Source organism: Mytilus edulis, chromosome 11 (genome assembly GCF_963676685.1).
Source record: "Mytilus edulis chromosome 11, xbMytEdul2.2, whole genome shotgun sequence".
In the NCBI taxonomy this organism is placed as follows: Eukaryota; Metazoa; Mollusca; class Bivalvia; order Mytilida; family Mytilidae; genus Mytilus; species Mytilus edulis.
The window spans coordinates 22,289,353-22,308,890 of record NC_092354.1 but is presented as its reverse complement, the minus strand read 5'-3'; the positions used below and the strand labels follow the sequence as shown (position 1 = coordinate 22,308,890).

The following is a 19,538-nucleotide window of genomic DNA, read 5'->3' as shown; positions in this document are numbered from 1 at the left end:
ACTCACATTACGCACAGGTAAATTTGCTCTTTCTGCAAGCTCTCCATTGTAAATAGAAATTTATGACCTTCATAAAGGAGATAACCTATTAAAGATAAAGGAGATAACCTATTAAAGAAGGGATCTCTATTTACAGGGTCAATTACAGGAATTGGCAAATAGACTATTGAGAATGAAATGGGGAATATGTCAGAGACAACAATCCAACCAAAGAGAAAACAACAGCCTACGGCCACCATGCAATGGGTCCTAAATGCAGCGAGAGGTGGTCCTCAACTGTATAATGCTCAGGGTAGTTAATTAAAATAACAAACTTGGTAAACTTAATGAATAAACTTTATTTTACAGTACTACATAGTTACAGAGAGGATATACTTATGAATACATGAATAACAAATACATCAACATAAACATGAAATATAACTCAAATATACTAGTATATATATACTAGTGCATTTAAGTTTGTAAGAACAACATTATAAATTGTAATAACAGTTAACATTTAGAACGCACAATGAAATTACCAATGGTTCTTTAGTTTCTGAAACAGCCATTCAACATTGTTACACGACATTGACGATAAATGACGTAATGGCAATTAGTCACCACTGTCTACAAAATATCCATTTTTAAGTAACCCAATTTAATTGCTTAAAAGGAAAATAATTCATAGATGGGACAAACTATATCCTTGCCTATTTAAAGTGTACGAAAGTATGTTTGGATGTACAACAACTTTTATGAATTCTTTTTGCATTTAATACAAATATGTATTGTAATATTTGGCGCAATATATTAGGCAACAAATTCTTATTGACTTACATCATTCTCTTGTTATACATCATATATTAGTATAAGAACTATAGTTGAACTATTGCTCAATTGAAATAGAGTTTCACCAGGAAAGCTTAGTCCAAATAATTAAGGCGTCAAAGAAAAAAATTATAATAGCCTTTCAAAGAAAAAAATTATAATAGCCTTTCAAGACGTCGTAATTATTTGGACTACAGGAAAGCTATGAAAATTAGTCATGGTCAGACGATAACTGCTAGACAAACATATACACCAATCGGCAAACCTCGGGTGACTCCGCTACTCTCCGTAAGATGAGGTACGGAATCGGCCGAGTTGTGACGAATGACATATACACCTTACAATCATTCGATACGCCAAATAAAGGCAACAATGGTATACCGCTGTTCGAAATTCATAAATCAATTGAGAAAAAAACAATCCGGGCTACAAACTAAAACTAAGGGCGGTCCTACTAAAAAGCGCCCGGGAGCAGAAAAAGCGCCCGGAGAAGAAAATTAGAGCCCGGGAGAAGAAAATAATAATATTTTATAACAATATTTTTTTTCCTTAAAAAATAACTTATCATTGCTTGTTTTGTCCTTAATATAAATGGGGATATGTACGATGCTACATCTAAAGTGTTGTTGCACTTTTACATTTTAAATTTCAAAATTGTATATAAGTAAGTTAATAAATATAAATCAGAGTATATAGAAGAATCATGAAAAACATTGTCCTCGATCAAAATGTATATTTTGTTTTTTAAAAATAATCTGTGCCTGAGGTCTAATATTTTCGCAACTGCATGGTGAACACTTTTTTATACAGATGCTGAGATATATTTATTATATCATTTTATAAAACTAAAACTGCTTCAACATGTTCAATGGCTATGCTTATCAGGGTTTTAATGCTTAGACTTAAATTTAAACCAAACACCTGTTTTTTACCCCATTGTTTTATAACTACAGTATATGTATAGTACTGTCTTTTTTCATGTGCTGATTTATTATGTGTACCTCTTTTAATTTTGATTAAATTAATATTTATCTGTGAAATTTGGGTTGTCTTATACATTTTTCATTTTGATATCGTTTTTGAAAAACATGTCTTTTGATGTCTTACCTTTTAAAAATCTTCCGCATAAACTGTGATCCATTATTATCAATCTTTCGAAAAGTATTCATATATTATTGTTAAAATTTGAAATATTCATACTTGTTTTTGTGCTTTATTACAAATGTCTATTATCTGAATTTGCAAATTACTTCAACTTGTCTAAAATAAAAAAAAAATCAATGTTCATAACTTTGTCTCATGCCAATAAAATATCTATATATTTTCCCCGGGCGCTTTTTCTGTTCCCCGGGCGCTATATTTTCTTCTCCGGGCGCTTTTTCTTATCCTCGGGCGCTTTTTCTTCACCCGGGCGCTCCCGAGCCATTTTTAGTAAGACCCATTAAGGGAAACTCCCGACATGACTTTGTACGGATTGGCTGAGTCTCTTTATTGTTTTATTATTTCATAATTATGTATATTTAATATAAAGAAAGAAGATGTGGTATAGATTTTCCCATTTGGGCACATTTGTAAAAGGAGAGCAACGAACTATTATATAATAATGGCAATTTTCCTGACTTGGTACAGGACATTTTAAGAAAAAAATGTTAGGTTGAAAACAGTTAACCTATTGATTATTATATTAGAAAAACAGATCAAAACTTAAAAACATAACTTTTAATATATAACAACTGAACCAAGAAATGACATCAAGGTCCGATGGCACTTGCTAGTTTGGTCAAATCATTCCATACACAAAAATATAGTAGACCTACTCTTTATAGTATCTGAGATATTGACTTTACCACGAAAAACTTAACCTTGTTCTTTGATCTATTAAATGAGGTAGAGGTCAAGGGAAAACTGTATGACGGGTATTAGGACATTGCAAGATAAGCACATGCAAAACACATTTTTAATATATATATATAAGAACATCAGAATATTAAACGAATATCTTTTTTTCAAGAAGTCACTGAACCTTGAAACTGAGATAAGTGGCAGTAGACATATGACGGAGAAAATCTTCACAATACTAGGTTTCTTTATTCAACAAGTACATAGTATGAAGTCCCAAGTCTTCTGCGTACTGAAATATTACGTTTTTAGCAGTTTGTTAACGCTGCAGTGACTGTCACTGCTAGATCACTATTCCTTTGTCAAGCTTTTTGAATCAAAAGTCGCAGATTCGACAAAAATGTGAATTTAGATTTCAGTTTTCAGGTTTAATACACAATTGAATGATCTCATACTAGTATCCTTTTAAATGAAATAGTTTTTTTCTCGGCATTTGTTCATGCATCATATCCAACATTTCCTAATGCGGTTGAACACATATATGTGTCTGTAAACTCATTAAGTAACTAAATCCTTTATCACAAACATCACATTTATAAGGTTTTTCACCGGTGTGTGTTCTCATGTGTTTTCTTATGATCTGTACACTACTAAATCCTTTACCACATACACCACATTTATAAGGTTTTTCACCGTTGTGTGTTCTCATATGGGTCCTTGTGATCTGTACACTACTAAATCCTTTACCACATACACCACATTTATAAGGTTTTTCACCGTTGTGTGTTCTCATGTGGGTCCTTGTGATCTCTACACGACTAAATCCTTTACCACATACACCACATTTATAAGGTCTATCATCAGTGTGTATTCTCATGTGTATTTGTAAGCTATGACCACTAGGGTAACTTTTACTGCATTGGTCACATTTATACTTTTTGTCATCAGTATGAAAAGTACTGTGTCTCTGTAAGTTACCATTCTGCCTAAACCCTTTACCACATACATCACATTTAAAAGGTTTATCAGTGTGTGTTCGCATGTGTTTCTGTATACCATGAACATACCTAAACACTTTTTCACATACACCACATTTGTAAGGATTATCTCCAGTATGAGTTCTCATGTGTGTCTGTAAGTTACCATTTTGCTCAAACCCTTTACCACATACATCACATTTAAAAGGTTTATCAGTGTGTGTTCGCATGTGTTTCTGTATACCATGAACATACCTAAACACCTTTTCACATACACCACATTTGTAAGGTTTATCTCCAGTATGAGTTCTCATGTGTGTTTGTAAGGTACCATTCTGCCCAAACCCTTTACCACATACATTACATTTATAAGGTTTATCACCAGTGTGTGTTCTCATGTGTTTCTGTAAGTTACCATTCAGCCCAAACCCTTTACCACATACATCACATGTATAAGGTTTATCACCGGTGTGTGTTCTCATATGGGTCCTCATGCTCTGTCCAACACTAAATTCTCTGCCGCATACGTCACATTTATAAGGTTTATCACCAGTGTGTGTTCTCATGTGTTTCTGTAAGTTACCATTCTCCCCAAACACTTTACCACATACATCACATTTATAAGGTTTATCTCCAGTATGAGTTCTTATGTGTCTCTTTAAACCATCATTTGTACTCAGTTCTTTATTACATGTATCACATTTAAATATGTTGAAAGTCTTTTTATCAATGTGTGATCTCATATGCGCCTTCAGATTTGTGCCATTACTGCAACGTTCACCACACACTTTACATTCAAAGTCGTTTTCGGCAGCATTTAAAATGGAGTGTTCCTTTGACTTGCCTGTTGTCTTAACCTCACCTGAATTTGAGATGGAGTGTTCCTTTGACCTATCTGTTATCTTATCAAGGGAGATTATCATGGAATCAGCTGTATTTACGTTGTTAGACATTTTATTTGTATCTTTTCTTTCTCGTCCACTTCTTACATTCTCTGAGTGAACTGGAGTCTGATGAATAAATAAAACACATTTAACATAGCTGTATATAAATCAATTTATCCTGCAATCAACCAACTAGTGTACAAATAAACTCATCATAAATACCAGGATTAAAATTTTATATATACGCCAGACAGGCGTTTCGTCTACAAAAGACTCATCAGCGAAGCTCAGATCAAAATAAGTTAATAAACAGCTGCGCAATGAGCGCATGATACGCCCGACGTCTTGTGTGGAAGTTTTATGCAATAATCATAAATAGTTTCTGAGGAAGTTTTAAGCAATAACCATTTATTGTTTTTAAGACACGGTGGGACATGTGAAACCCCCCACCCTGGGTTTTTTTTAACAAATATCACTATAATAAAATTTTGAATCAAACCAAAAAGTATACAGATCTTTAAATTAGTATAACAAAGAAGTGTGTATAGTTTCAAGCAATAATCATAAATTGTTTTTGAGATACGGCGCGACATGTAAAAAAAAACCCTCCCCTTTTTTTTCAAAATACTCAAGAACTCAAAAATGAAATTTTGAGTCATCTAAAAAAAGTATACAGATCTTTAGATTAATATAACAAAGAAGTGTGTAAAGTTTTAAGCAATAATCGTAAATCGTTTTTGAGATACGGCACAACATGTAAAAAAACCCTCCCCCTTTTTTACAAAATACTCAATAACTCAAAAATGAAATTTTGAATCATCACAAAAAAGTATACAGATCTTTAGATCAATATAACAAAATAGTGTGTAAAGTTTTAAGCAATAATCATAAATCGTTTTTGAGATACGGCACGACATGTAAAAAAACCCTCCCCCTTTTTTTACAAAATACTCAAAAACTCAAAAATGAAATTTTGAATCATCACCAAAAAGTATACAGATATTGAGATTAATATAACTAAGAAGTGTGTAAAGTTTTAAGCAATAATCAAGAAACGCTTTTGAGATACAGTGCGACATGTGAAAAAAAACACACCCCTGTTTTAGTTACAAAGTGCCGTAACTCAAAAAGTTTAAATCTTATTTTCACCAAAAAGTATACAGATCATTTGACCATCATAAGAAACAACTTTATTAAGTTTCATGAAATTTGGATAAGTCGTTCTCAAGTTACGGTGCGACATGTTTACGCCGGACAGACGGACAGACAGACAGACAGACAGACAGACGGACGGACAGACACCGGACATTTGTATACCATAATACGTCCCGTCAAAATTTTGACTGGCGTATTAAAAAGCAAAATAAAATACGAAGTTGATGAGCATTGAGGACCAAAATTAAGTTTTGCCAAATACAGCTAAGGTAATCTATTCCTCAGTTAAAAAAAACCTTAATATTTCAAAAATTCGACATAGAAATAGTTACTTTATAAATATAACCATATCAATGATTATATTCATGTCAACACAAAAGTGCAGACTACTGGGCTGGTAATACCCTCGGGAAAATAAATCTCCACCAGCAGTGGCATCGACAAAGTGGTTGTAAATAAACACATCATAGATACCAGGACTAAATTTTGTATACACGCCAGATGCGCGTTTCGTCTACAAAAGATTCATCGGTGTTACACTTAAATCAAAAAAGTAAAAAAAGGCAAAATAAAGCACAATTTGTACAAATAAAACTGTTGTGCGAAAACCAAGAAAAATGTTTGTTTGTGCCCCTTTTTGGCCTTTTATTCCTATACTGTTGGGACCAAAAAACCCAAAATCAAATAAACTCATCATTGATACCAACATGAACATTTTTTTTCACGCCTGACGCACGTTTCTCTTACAAAAGACTCATCAGTGGCGCTCAAATAAAAACAATGTTTAAAAGGCCAAATAAAGTTCGAAGTTGAAGAGCATTGAGGAACAAAACTTCCTAAAAGTTTTGCCAAATACAGCTATTAAGGAAAAGTTTTAGTTTTTCAAAACTTCAAAGTTTCAAAGAGGTTACATGTATAACAATGTATAAACCTTGTGTTAAAATTTTGATTGATTTCTATTTACTTAATATTCTCAATTTATTATTCAGAAATCATCTGCCTCGGACGCCCCCGAGGACGACAACGACGACATGAAACCAATATAGTACCAAAATGTTTTGAATATTTGCGGTCGTATAAAAAGTACTCAAAAAAAAATAGGGGTTGATAATTTCTATCAATATAATGTAAACAGACTTCAATAAAATAAATAGGGGTTGGTTATTTCTATCAAAATAAATAAATAATTGCAATTGTATTAAAGACATACAAGAGTTTTAGTATTCTTTTCCTCATAAAATTAATCAAAACATAAACAAATCTCATCTTGGTGCCCTTGAAATATACTAAACTAGTTACAAAACCAGATGCTCCGCAGGGCGCAGCTTTAAACGACCGCAGAGGTTGAACCCTGAACGGTTAGGGCAAGTATGGACATAACATTCAAGCTGGATTTGGATTGTGATTAAATAGTTGACACAGCATAGGTTTCTGTCACAGAATGAATGTGGTCTAATGAAATTTAAAATGTTTTGGCCTTTGAGCAATTCACTATGTTGTTGAATATTAATCCTCTCAAAACAATGTTTGAAGAAATTTTCTTTTTATTTATGAAATCTGAAATGAGAACAATTGAACAACCCCTACCAAACCCAACCCCCCTCCCTTTCCCCGTTTTTTTTCTTCACATCCCCCTTTCCTTTATTCCAAAACTAATCTCAATTCAAATTTCTAATGGAGTTTGCAACAATAACTAATAACTACTTATTTAAATGCATCATAAAATATTAAAATGTAAAAAAGTGCTTGTCATCACTGAATGGTAAATATTGTTTTAATTTATCAGTTGGTAGTAAAGGTGAATATACATGTACATTGTATGCGTATTGTATAAAACAATGATTAAAGTTGATTCAGCTACTATTCTGGACAAAGAAAGATAACTCCAATTGAAAGTCTTTTGAAAATACTTGCTATTGCACAATATTGTGCAATTGATGATTTCTTGCAATTGCTGAATACTGTGCATTTGAAAATTTCTTGCTATTGTACAATACTTAATGTAATAATTTTGGATCCTGATTTGGATCAACTTGAAAACTGGGCCCAAATCAAAAATCTAAGAACATGTTTAGATTCAGCATATCAAAGAAGCCCAAGATTTCAATTTTTGTTAAAATCAAACCTAGTTTAATTTTGGACCCTTTGGACCTAAATGTAGACCAATTGGAAAAAGGGACCAAAATTTAGAATCTATATACACAGTTAGATTTGGCATATCAGAGGACCCCAATTATTCAATTTTTGATGAAATAAAACAAAGTTTAATTTTGGACCCCAATTTGGACCAACTTGAAAACTGGGCAAATAATAAACCAGATGCTCCGCAGGGCGAAGCTTTATACGACCGCAGAGGTTGAACCCTGAACGGTTGGGGCAAGTATGGACACAACATTCAAGCTGGATTCAGCTCTAAATTTGGATTGTGATTAAAAAGTTGACACAGCATAGGTTTTGGACACAGAATGAATGTGGTCTAATGAACTTAAAATATTTTTGTTGTCTTTGAGCAATCACTATGCTGTTGAATATTAATCCTCTCAAAAGAATGTTTGAAGAAATTTTCTTTTTATTTATGAAATCTGAAATCATAAAATATTAAAATGTAACAAAAAGTGCTTGTTATCACTGAATGGTAAAGATTGTTTTAATTTATCAGTTGGTAGTAAAAGTGAATATACATTGTGTATTGTATAAAACAATGATTTAAGTTGATTCAACTACTATTCTGGACAAAGAAAGATAACTCCAATCAATTGAAAATTTCTTGCTATTGCACAATATTGTGCAATTAGATATTTCTTGCTATTGCGCAATACTGTGCAATTGAAAATATTTGCTATTGCACAGTACTGTGCAATTGAAGATTTCTTGTTATTGCGCAATACTGTGTAATTGAAAATTTCTTGCTATTGCACAATACTGTACAATTGAAGATTTCTTGCTATTGCTGAATACTGTGCAATTGAAAATTTCTTGCTATTGCACAATACTTAATATAATAATTTTGGATCCTGATTTGAACCAACTTGAAAACTGGGCCCATAATCAAAAATCTAAGTACATGATTAAATTCAGCATATCAAAAAAGCCAAAGAATTCAATTTTTATTAAAATCAAACTTAGTTTAATTTTGGACCCTTTGGTATTTAATGTAGACCAATTTGAAAACGGGACTAAAAATTAAGAATCTACATACACAGTTAGAGTTGGCATATCAAAGAACCCCAATTATTCAATTTTTGATGAAATCAAACAAAGTTTAATTTTGGACCCCGATTTGGACCAACTTGAAAACTGGGCAAATAATCAAAATTCTAAGTACATTTTTAGATTCAGCATATCAAAGACCCCAAGGATTTAATTTTTGTTAAAATCAAACTAAGTTTAATTTTGGACCTTTTGGACCTTAATGTAGACCAATTGGAAAACGGGACCAAAAATTAAGAATCTACATACACAGTTAGATCCGGCATATCAAAGAACCCCAATTATTCAATTTTTGATGTAATCAAACAAAGTTCAATTTTGGACCCTTTGGGCCCCTTATTCCTAAAAACCTGTTGGGACCAAAACTCCCAAAATCAAACCCAACCTTCCTTTTATGGTCATAAACCTTGTGTTTAAATTTCAAAGATTTCTATTTACTTATACTAAAGTTATGGTGCGAAAACCAAGAATAATGCTTACTTGGGCCCCTTTTTGGCCCCTAATTCCTAAACTGTTCAGACCTCAACTCCGAAAATCAATCCCAACCTTCCTTTTGTGGTCATAAACCTTGTGTTTAAATTTCATAGATTTCTATTTACTTATACTAAAGTTATTGTGCGAAAACCAAGAATAATGCTTATTTGGGCCGTTTTTTGGCCCCTAATTCCTAAACTGATTGAACTAAAACTCCCAAATTCAATCCCAACCTTCCTTTTGTGGTCATAAACCTTGTGTCAAAATTTCATAGATTTCTATTTACTTAAACTTAAAGTTATAGTGCGAAAACCAAGAAAATGCGTATTTGGGCCCTTTTTGGCGCCTAATTCCTAAAATTTTGGGACCAAAACTCCCAAAATCAATCCCAACCTTCCTTTTGTGGTTATAAACATTGTGTTAAAATTTCAAAGATTTCTATTCACTTTTACTAAAGTCAGAGTGCGAAAACTAAAAGTATTTGGACGACGCAAGACGACGACGCAAGACGACGACGCAGGACGAAGAAGACGCAAACGTGATAGCAATATACGACGAAAAATTTAAATTTTTGCGGTCGTATAAAAAAAAAATTGGAATGTGTATTTTGTTAAGCATAAAAATATTATAATCTTACCGTCACTTTGATTTTCGTAGCTGTCAGGGTACCAGGTGCAGCGATGTGGTTGTGCTGTATGGAAGGAGGAATGAAGATACCGTCTTTCTCATGTACTATAACACCACAGTGTATAGTCTTGTTCCTGACAGAACACTGCCAGGTTCTAGCACCATTCTTCTCGCTCTAAAAGTAACAGAAAATATTTTATTAAACATATATAATACCATATATAGTTGACAAATAAACTTTGTGTTACATTGTATGGTCATTTATATATGTAATATAATGTATTTATGAATATTGACATATATTTTATTCCAAATGCATAAAAATCATAGTTATTCCAATTATCTATTTATCTAATTATCAATATTTAAGGTGGTACCCAACACTTTCACTAAAATTAATTTGGCTCGTTTAATTTTCATAAAATTTTGACAAAGTATTTACTTTGACCCTTTAACAAGTATATAAAAATTTCAAAAATTTTGAACCAACCGTTTTGTCAGAAAAATTACACTGGTTATATAGCAGTTTGACAAACAACAATTTTGATCATTGAGAAGCTTAATATTCCCTTTACAACACAACGTAATTAAAACGTTTAGCTGATTTTACAGAGTTATCTCCCTTGAGGATAATTCAAAACACAAATGTGTTGCTTTGTTTACTCATGCCATCTCATTTAATCCAATTATCAGATTATAGTAATTAAATAATTCAATTAAAAAGATCAAAGTATAATTAAATCTTGTTTAATAATTCTACAAACATAAAATAAAACATGTAATAGACATCAAAATTAAATAGTTAAAAAAAATGTTAATGAATTTCAAAGCATATACAATAAATAAATTTGATGTTCCTTTCTTAACTTTATTCAAATATACTCAAATAAATATAAATTCATTACCTTCAATGTGTATGAAAATCCAATGTTGTCCACCAATTTGGGCTTCCCTCGCTGTGTTGCATTGTCAATGACAGTGTATGTGACCGAACCAGCTGGAACATCTTCATCATCGTCGTAAACTGAGTCATCTGCAATGTTTCTATAAAAAAAATTCAATCAAATTACATGCTGAACATGGTATACAAATTAATAAATAATTGATGATTATATAATCTTAAACAGTATAAATATATGAACATAATAAATCTCTTTTGTAATAATCTTGAACTGTACAAATACAAATTTGATGTAGATTTGTGTCATTCAGCAATCATACCACATCCTACTATATCTAACAAATTCTTAAACGATATCAAACTTAGGTACGACGCATAATAAAGAGGGCCCTCATGGGGTTTTTGATTATGTGATTACTTGGCCGTTTTTTTAATGATTATTTGATTATTAAGCCAAATATTTCATGATTATTTGATTACCTAGGACTGTATTTTTAGTTTATGATTATTTGATTACTAAAGATAAGCAAATATTTAATGATTATGTGATTATATTGGCAAAAAAATGGTGATTATGTGATTACTAGGACCCCCCCATGAGGGGCCTCAATAAAGCAAACACTAATCATTCTTCAAGCCAATATAAATGATAAAATAAACTTACTCTTCTTCAACGTCAGAAGGAATATCAAAGGGCAGTTCTACGTTGAATGAAGCATGGAGACTGTCATCTTCTTTCTCTGTTTGCATAGGTTCCTCTGGCAGGTTTGGTTGCTGAAATTGTCTGTTAATCATCTGGCGGTAGTTATACCTTAACAAAATAGCTTAGCGTAAAAAAAACCATCTATATGTATGTTATAAATACATTCTCAGATCCGGACATCCTGGCATTTAAATTTTTCAAAAGGTGATGCAGATAGGATTTCTCTAGATTTTTCATCTATTTGAAGGTGATAACTGATTATTTATATAGTTGATTATTTTTTAACCTGAGGATATAGTATGATAAAAATCAAAATAGAGACATTATATAATGTCTTAAACAATATTAAGTGGGTAAAAGTACTAGATTCAACTGGTGTCAATATATATCAATTAAATTAATTTGCATTGAAGTCTATGGAAAATCTAGAGGATTCTTATCCGCATCATCTCTCAACATTGTTTACATAACACAAATGCTAATCATTGATTGGTCAGTTACATGTTGTGATGTCACTGCAGATCTGAGAATATTCTGCACAAAGATAAATGGAAAAAAATTGGAGACAGAACAAAATAAACAAGAATAAATAATGGTTTAAAAATCAATCTATTAAAATAAAACATCACTTTAAAGTGGTGAATATCATGAATATTGTTATTTACAATTAAACAGGTTGGAACCAAACCCTCTATATCCTAAAATAGCAAGGAACACTTTGAAAAATTGTCTAAAGATCGAAAATTAATGCTATTATAATGTTAATATATTGTTTTTAAATTGTTAAATTGACGTTCCATAGAAACATAAATTTTATTTAATTTACATTGTTAAAACAAACTTATCTTATTTTAATACATGAAAAGTGTCTCAGATTTAAATAATCTTCCAAAGAATTTAGACATAATCAACATTGATAAACGTTATTGATCGGTCTGATATGTAAGCGAGTGTAAGGTTTGGATAACTTGTAGTCCAAATAATTATGACGTCTTGAAAGGCTATTATAATTTTTTTCTTTGACGCCTTACATCGATGTAAAATTTATAATAGCCTTTCAAGACGTCATAATTATTTGGACTAGATAACTTGAACTTCATAATTTTATGATCATAAATTTTTGTTGAGAACGTAGTGCAGATTTCGGAAATTCCTCAGTAAAAAAATGTTATTTGCGGTGAAGTTTTTGTATAAAGTTTGAAATTATTATATAAAGTAACAATGCTTACTTATAAGACTTGAAGTTTAGTGTAGACTGGTGACTGTGTGTATAAATAAATCAAAATAATACAGGCATGAAATCAATGGGAGATAACCACAAATTAATTTCTATGGAACGCCCATACAAATAAAAATCTTGCTGTGTTACTCTATCACTGTGTATCATCGCCACCAGAAATTGGGTACTAACGAAGCGGAGAGAAATAGAAAAAAAACTAAACAAGTTAAGAATTCATTCAATTTAAAGCATTTCCACTCATTGGATGAGGGTGCCGCTTGAGAAATGATTTTCTGATATGTAATTCTTTAAATTATTAGGCAGATAAGTACAAAATTGATACAAGATTGTGTTTTATACTCCAAAACTTGCCACTTAGTACTGGAAAATTTCGAGGTCGATCGTCCTCTGTCGCCCCATTCTCAAGATATCGAACTGTTTTTCATTATTTTTCCAGACACGTTTTTAGATTATTATAGTGTGGCATCATAGCCAGAAATTACTAACGCTTTTGCTAATAAATATTCATAATATGTAAATGAGAATTGTACCACGTGTTAATAGTTTGAACTGGACTGGCTTGATATCAATAAAATCTTTAAAACACGGATATTATAAGTTGCCCGTCACACAGTCCTTGATTATAATCAATCTGGTATTTCCGTGAAGTTGTCAGGCGGTCAAAATCAAAACAATGAACGCGAATTTAGTAAATTGTTCGTGTTTTCGTGAGTTAATTCTTCATGAAATAGGGCCATTTTCACTTTACGTGGGAACCTAGAGTTTAACGACTACACATACAAGATTTGGACTTGCTTATTCTTTGGACAAGTATTATTCAAGTTTTAAATTTCACCCCGGCAACCTGTTTTTCTAATGACCTTGTTAGCCAATTTTCGACACTAAGTTTACAAATTTGAAGTTTAAGCCATTTTAGCCTGTATTTTATACTGCAATGTTAAAAGCCTCTCGCTTCGATTTTTTAAAATAGCTCAGGAACCTGTATTTTTGCAACAGCAGTCATTATGTTTCGTTTCAATGGTGTACGCTCAGGACGTTGGGTGTGCTAGTCTTCTTTAGTCGTAATATTACTTTTTAGTTGATATTATAATTAATCCACGCTCAGAACGTTGGATGTGCCAGTCTTTTATCGCCATAATATGACTTTTTTTTTAGCATAATATTACTTTTCAATCTACATTAGAATTGATCCACGCTCAGGACGTTGGACGTGCCAATTAATCTTCTATGACCATAATATTACTTTTCAATGTACATTAGAAATAATCCACGCTCAGGACGTTGGATGTGCCAGTTTTCTAAAGTCGTAATCTTACTTTTTAGTTGATATTATAATTAATCCATGCTCAGGACGTTGGGTGTGCAAGTCTTTTATCGCCATAATATGACAATTTAGATGACAACAGAATTAATCCACGCTCAGGAAGTTGGATGTGCCACTCTTTTTTTAACCATAATATTACTTTTCAATGTACATTAAAATTTAATCCGCGCTCAAGACGTTGGATGTGACAATCTTCTATGACAATAATATTTCTTTTCGATGTACATAAGAAATAATCCACGCTCAGGACGTTGGATGTGCTAGTCTTCTTTAGTCGTAATATTACTTTTTAGTTGATATTATAATTAATCCACGCTCAGGACGTTGGATGTGCCACTATTTTTTACCATAATATTACTTTTCAATGTACATTAGAATAAATCCACGCTCAGGACGTTGGATGTGACAATCTTCTATGACCATAATATTACTTTTCGATGTACATTAGAAATAATCCACGCTCAGGACGTTGGATGGGCCAGATTTCTAAAGTCGTAATATTACTTTTTATTTGATATTATAATTAATCCACGCTCAGGACATTGGATGTGCAAGTCTTTTATCGCCATAATATGACAATTTAGATGACAACAGAATTGATCCACGCTCAGGAAGTTGGCTGTGCCACTCTTTTTTTACCATAATATTACTTTTCAATGTACATTAAAATTAAACCACGCTCAGGACGTTGAATGTGCCAATCTTCTATGACCATAATATCACTTTTCAATGTACATAAGAAATAATCCACGCTCAGGACGTTGGGTGTGCTAGTCTTCTTTAGTCGTAATATTACTTTTTAGTTGATATTATAATTAATCCACGCTCAGAACGTTGGATGTGCCAGTCTTTTATCGCCATAATATGACTCTTTTTTTTAGCATAATATTACTTTTAAATCTACATTAGAATTAATCCACGCTCAGGACGTTGGACGTGCCAATCTTCTATGACCATAATATTACTTTTCAATGTACATTAGAAATAATCCACGCTCAGGACGTTGGATGTGCCAGTTTTCTAAAGTCGTAATCTTACTTTTTAGTTGATATTATAATTAATCCATGCTCAGGACGTTGGGTGTGCAAGTCTTTTATCGCCATAATATGACAATTTAGATGACAACAGAATTAATCCACGCTCAGGTAGTTGGATGTGCCACTCTTTTTTTACCATAATATTACTTTTCAATGTACATTAAAATTTAATCCACGCTCAGGACGTTGGATGTGACAATCTTCTATGACCATAATATTACTTTTCGATGTACATAAGAAATAATCCACGCTCAGGACGTTGGATGTGCTAGTCTTCTTTAGTCGTAATATTACTTTTTAGTTGATATTATAATTAATCCACGCTCAGGACGTTGGATGTGCCACTATTTTTTACCATACTATTACTTTTCAATGTTCATTAGAATTAATCCACGCTCAGGACGTTGGATGTGACAATCTTCTATGACCATAATATTACTTTTCGATGTACATTAAAAATAATCCACGCTCAGGACGTTGGATGTGCCAGATTTCTAAAGTCGTAATATTACTTTTTAGTTGATATTATAATTAATCCACGCTCAGGACATTGGATGTGCAAGTCTTTTATCGCTATAATATGACAATTTAGATGACAACAGAATTGATCCACGCTCAGGAAGTTGGCTGTGCCACTCTTTTTTTTACCATAATATTACTTTTCAATGTACATTAAAATTTAATCCACGCTCAGGACGTTGGATGTGCCAATCTTCTATGACCATAATATCACTTTTCAATGTACATAAGAAATAATCCAAGCTCAGGACGTTGGGTGTGCTAGTCTTCTTTAGTCGTAATATTACTTTTTAGTTGATATTATAATTAATCCACGCTCAGGACGTTGGATGTGCCAGTCTTTTATCGTCATAATATGACTCTTTTTTTACCATAATATTACTTTTCAATCTACATAAGAATTAATCCACGCTCAGGACGTTGGATGTGCCAATCTTCTATAACCATAATATTACTTTTCAATATACATTAGAAATAATCCACTCTCAGGACGTTGGATGTGTAAGTCTTTTACCGCCATAATTTGACAATTTAGATGACAACAGAATTGATCCACGCTCAGGAAGTTGGCTGTGCCACTCTTTTTTTTTACCATAATATTACTTTTCAATGTACATTTAAATTTAATCCACGCTCAGGACGTTGGATGTGCCAATCTTCTATGACCATAATATTACTTTTCAATGTACATAAGAAATAATCCACGCTCAGGACGTTGGATGTGCTAGTCTTCTTTAGTCGTAATATTACTTTTTAGTTGATATTATAATTAATCCACGCTCAGGACGTTGGATGTGCCAGTTTTTTATCGCCATAATATGAACTTTTTTTACCATAATATTACTTTTCAATGTACATTAGAATTAATCCACGCTCAGGACGTTGGATGTGCCGATCTTCTATGACCATAATATTACTTTTCAATGTACATTAGAAATAATCCACGCTCAGGACGTTGGATGTGCCAATCTTCTATAGTCGTAATCTTACTTTTTAGTTGATATTATAATTAATCCACGCTCAGGACGTTGGATGTGCCACTGTTCTTTAACCATAACGTTACGTTTCGATGTACATTACAACTAATTAATACTAGTACTCAGGACGTTGGACGTGCCAGTCTTTTATGGCCATAACATGCCTATTTACATGACATCAGAATTAATTTACGCCCAGGACGTTGAATGTGCCAGTTTTCTATGACCATAATCCTTCTTTTAACTGTACATTAGAATTAATCCACGCTCAGGGCGTTGGATGTGCAAATCTTTTACCGCCATAATATGACAATTTAGATGACAACAGAATTGATCCACGCTCAGGAAGTTGGCTGTGCCATCCTTTTTTTTTACCATAATATTACTTTTCAATGTACATTAAAATTTAATCCACGCTCAGGACGTTGGATGTGCCAATCTTCTATGACCATAATATTACTTTTCAATGTACATAAGAAATAATCCACGCTCAGGACGTTGGATGTCCTAGTCTTCTTTAGTCGTAATATTACTTTTTAGTTGATATTAGAAATAATCCACGCTCAGGACGTCGGATGTGCCAATCTTCTATAGTCGTAATCTTACTTTTTAGTTGATATTATAATTAATCCACGCTCAGGACGTTGGATGTGCCACTGTTCTTTAACCATAATGTTACGTTTCGATGTACATTACAACTTATTAATACTAGTACTCAGGACGTTGGACGTGCCAGTCTTTTATGGCCATAACATGCTTATTTACATGACATCAGAATTATTTTACGCCCAGGACGTTGAATGTGCCAGTTTTCTATGACCATAATCCTTCTTTTAACTGTACATTAGAATTAATCCACGCTCAGGACGTTGGATGTGCAAGTCTTTTACCGCCATAATATGACAATTTAGATGACAACAGAATTGATCCACGCTCAGGAAGTTGGCTGTGCCACTCTTTTTTTTTTACCATAATATTACTTTTCAATGTACATTAAAATTTAATTCACGCTCAGGACGTTGGATGTGCCAATCTTCTATGACCATAATATTACTTTTCAATGTACATAAGAAATAATCCACGCTCAGGACGTTGGATGTCCTAGTCTTCTTTAGTCGTAATATTACTTTTAAGTTGATATTATAATTAATCCACGCTCAGGACGTTGGATGTGCCAGTATTTTATCGCCATAATATGAACTTGTTTTTACCATAATATTACTTTTCAATGTACATTAGAATTAATCCACGCTCAGGACGTTGGATGTGCCGATCTTCTATGACCATAATATTACTTTTCAATGTACATTAGAAATAATCCACGCTCAGGACGTTGGATGTGCCAATCTTCTATAGTCGTAATCTTACTTTTTAGTTGATATTATAATTAATCCACGCTCAGGACGTTGGATGTGCCACTGCTCTTTGACCATAATGTTACGTTTCGATGTACATTACAACTAATTAATACTAGTACTCAGGACGTTGGACGTGCCAGTCTTTTATGGCCATAACATGCCTATTTACATGACATCAGAATTAATTTACGCCCAGGACGTTGAATGTGCCAGTTTTCTATGACCATAATCCTTCTTTTAACTCATTAGAATTAATCAACGCTCAGGACGTTTAATGTGCTAGTCTTCTATGGTCATAATATTACGTTTCAATTGATATTATAATTAATTCACGCTCAGGACGTTGGATTTGCCAATCATCTATGACCATTATATTACTTTTCGATGTACATTAGAATTAATCCACGCTCAGGACGTTGAATGTGCCAGTCTTCTATAGTTTTAATATTATTTTTTAGTTGATATTATAATTAATCCACGCTCAGGACGTTGGATGTGCCAGTCTTTTATGCCAATACTATGACTGTTTAGATGACACCATAATTAATCAACGCTCAGGACGTTGGATGTGGTAGTCTTCTATGGTCATAATGTTACTTTTTAATTGATATTAGAATTAATCCACGCTCAGGACGTTAGATTTGCTAGTCTTCTATGGTCATTATATGACTTTTAAATTGATATTAGAATTAATCCACGCTCAGAACGTTGGCTGTGCCAGTCTTTTATCGGCAAGATACGACAATTTAGATGACATCATAATTAATCCACGCTCAGGACGCTGGATGTGCCACTCTTTTTTTTACCATAATATTAATTTTCAATGTACATAAGAATTAATCCACGCTCAGGACGTTGGATGTGCGAGTCTTCTATAGTTGTAATATTATTTTTTAGTTGATATTATAATTAATCCACGCTCAGGACGTTGGATGTGCCAGTCTTCTATGGTCATAATGTTACTTTTTAATTGATATTAGAATTAATCCACGCTCAGGACGTTGGATGTGCTAGTCTTCTATGGTCATAATGTTACTTTTAAATTGATATTAGAAATAATCCACGCTCAGGACTTTGGATGTGCCAGTCTTTTATCGCCATAATATGACAATTTAGATGATATCAGAAATAATCCACGCCCAGGAGGCTGGATGTGCCACTCTTTTTTTACCATAATATTACTTTTCAATGTACATTAGAATTAATCCACGCTCAGAACGTTGGATGTGACAATCTTCTTTGACCATAAATTTACTTTTCGATGTACATTAGAATTACTTAATACGCAGGACGTTGGACGTGCCAGTCTTTTATGGCCATAACATGCCTATTTACATGGCATCAGAAATAATTACGCCCAGGACGTTGAATGTGCCAGTCTTCTATGACCATAATCCTTCCTTTAACTGTACATTATAATTAATCCACGCTCAGGACGTTGGATGTGCCACTCTTTTTTTACCATAATATTACTTTTTAATGTATATTAAAATTTAATCC

General features: G+C 32.8%; 1 protein-coding gene across 1 annotated transcript; it reads right to left on the bottom strand.

Annotated features, from left to right (window-relative positions):
• Positions 1–318: 318 nt before the first annotated feature.
• Positions 319–12,925, bottom strand: LOC139494689 (zinc finger protein 431-like). Its single transcript, XM_071282861.1, has 5 exons — positions 12,813–12,925; positions 11,545–11,691; positions 10,885–11,023; positions 9,990–10,154; positions 319–4,639 (listed from the first exon to the last, which is right to left on the bottom strand). Exons 2-5 carry the CDS (start codon positions 11,673–11,675, stop codon positions 3,173–3,175), a joined length of 1,902 nt encoding a protein of 633 aa, XP_071138962.1. The 5' UTR covers positions 11,676–11,691; positions 12,813–12,925; the 3' UTR covers positions 319–3,172.
• Between the last annotated feature and the right edge of the window lie 6,613 nt (positions 12,926–19,538).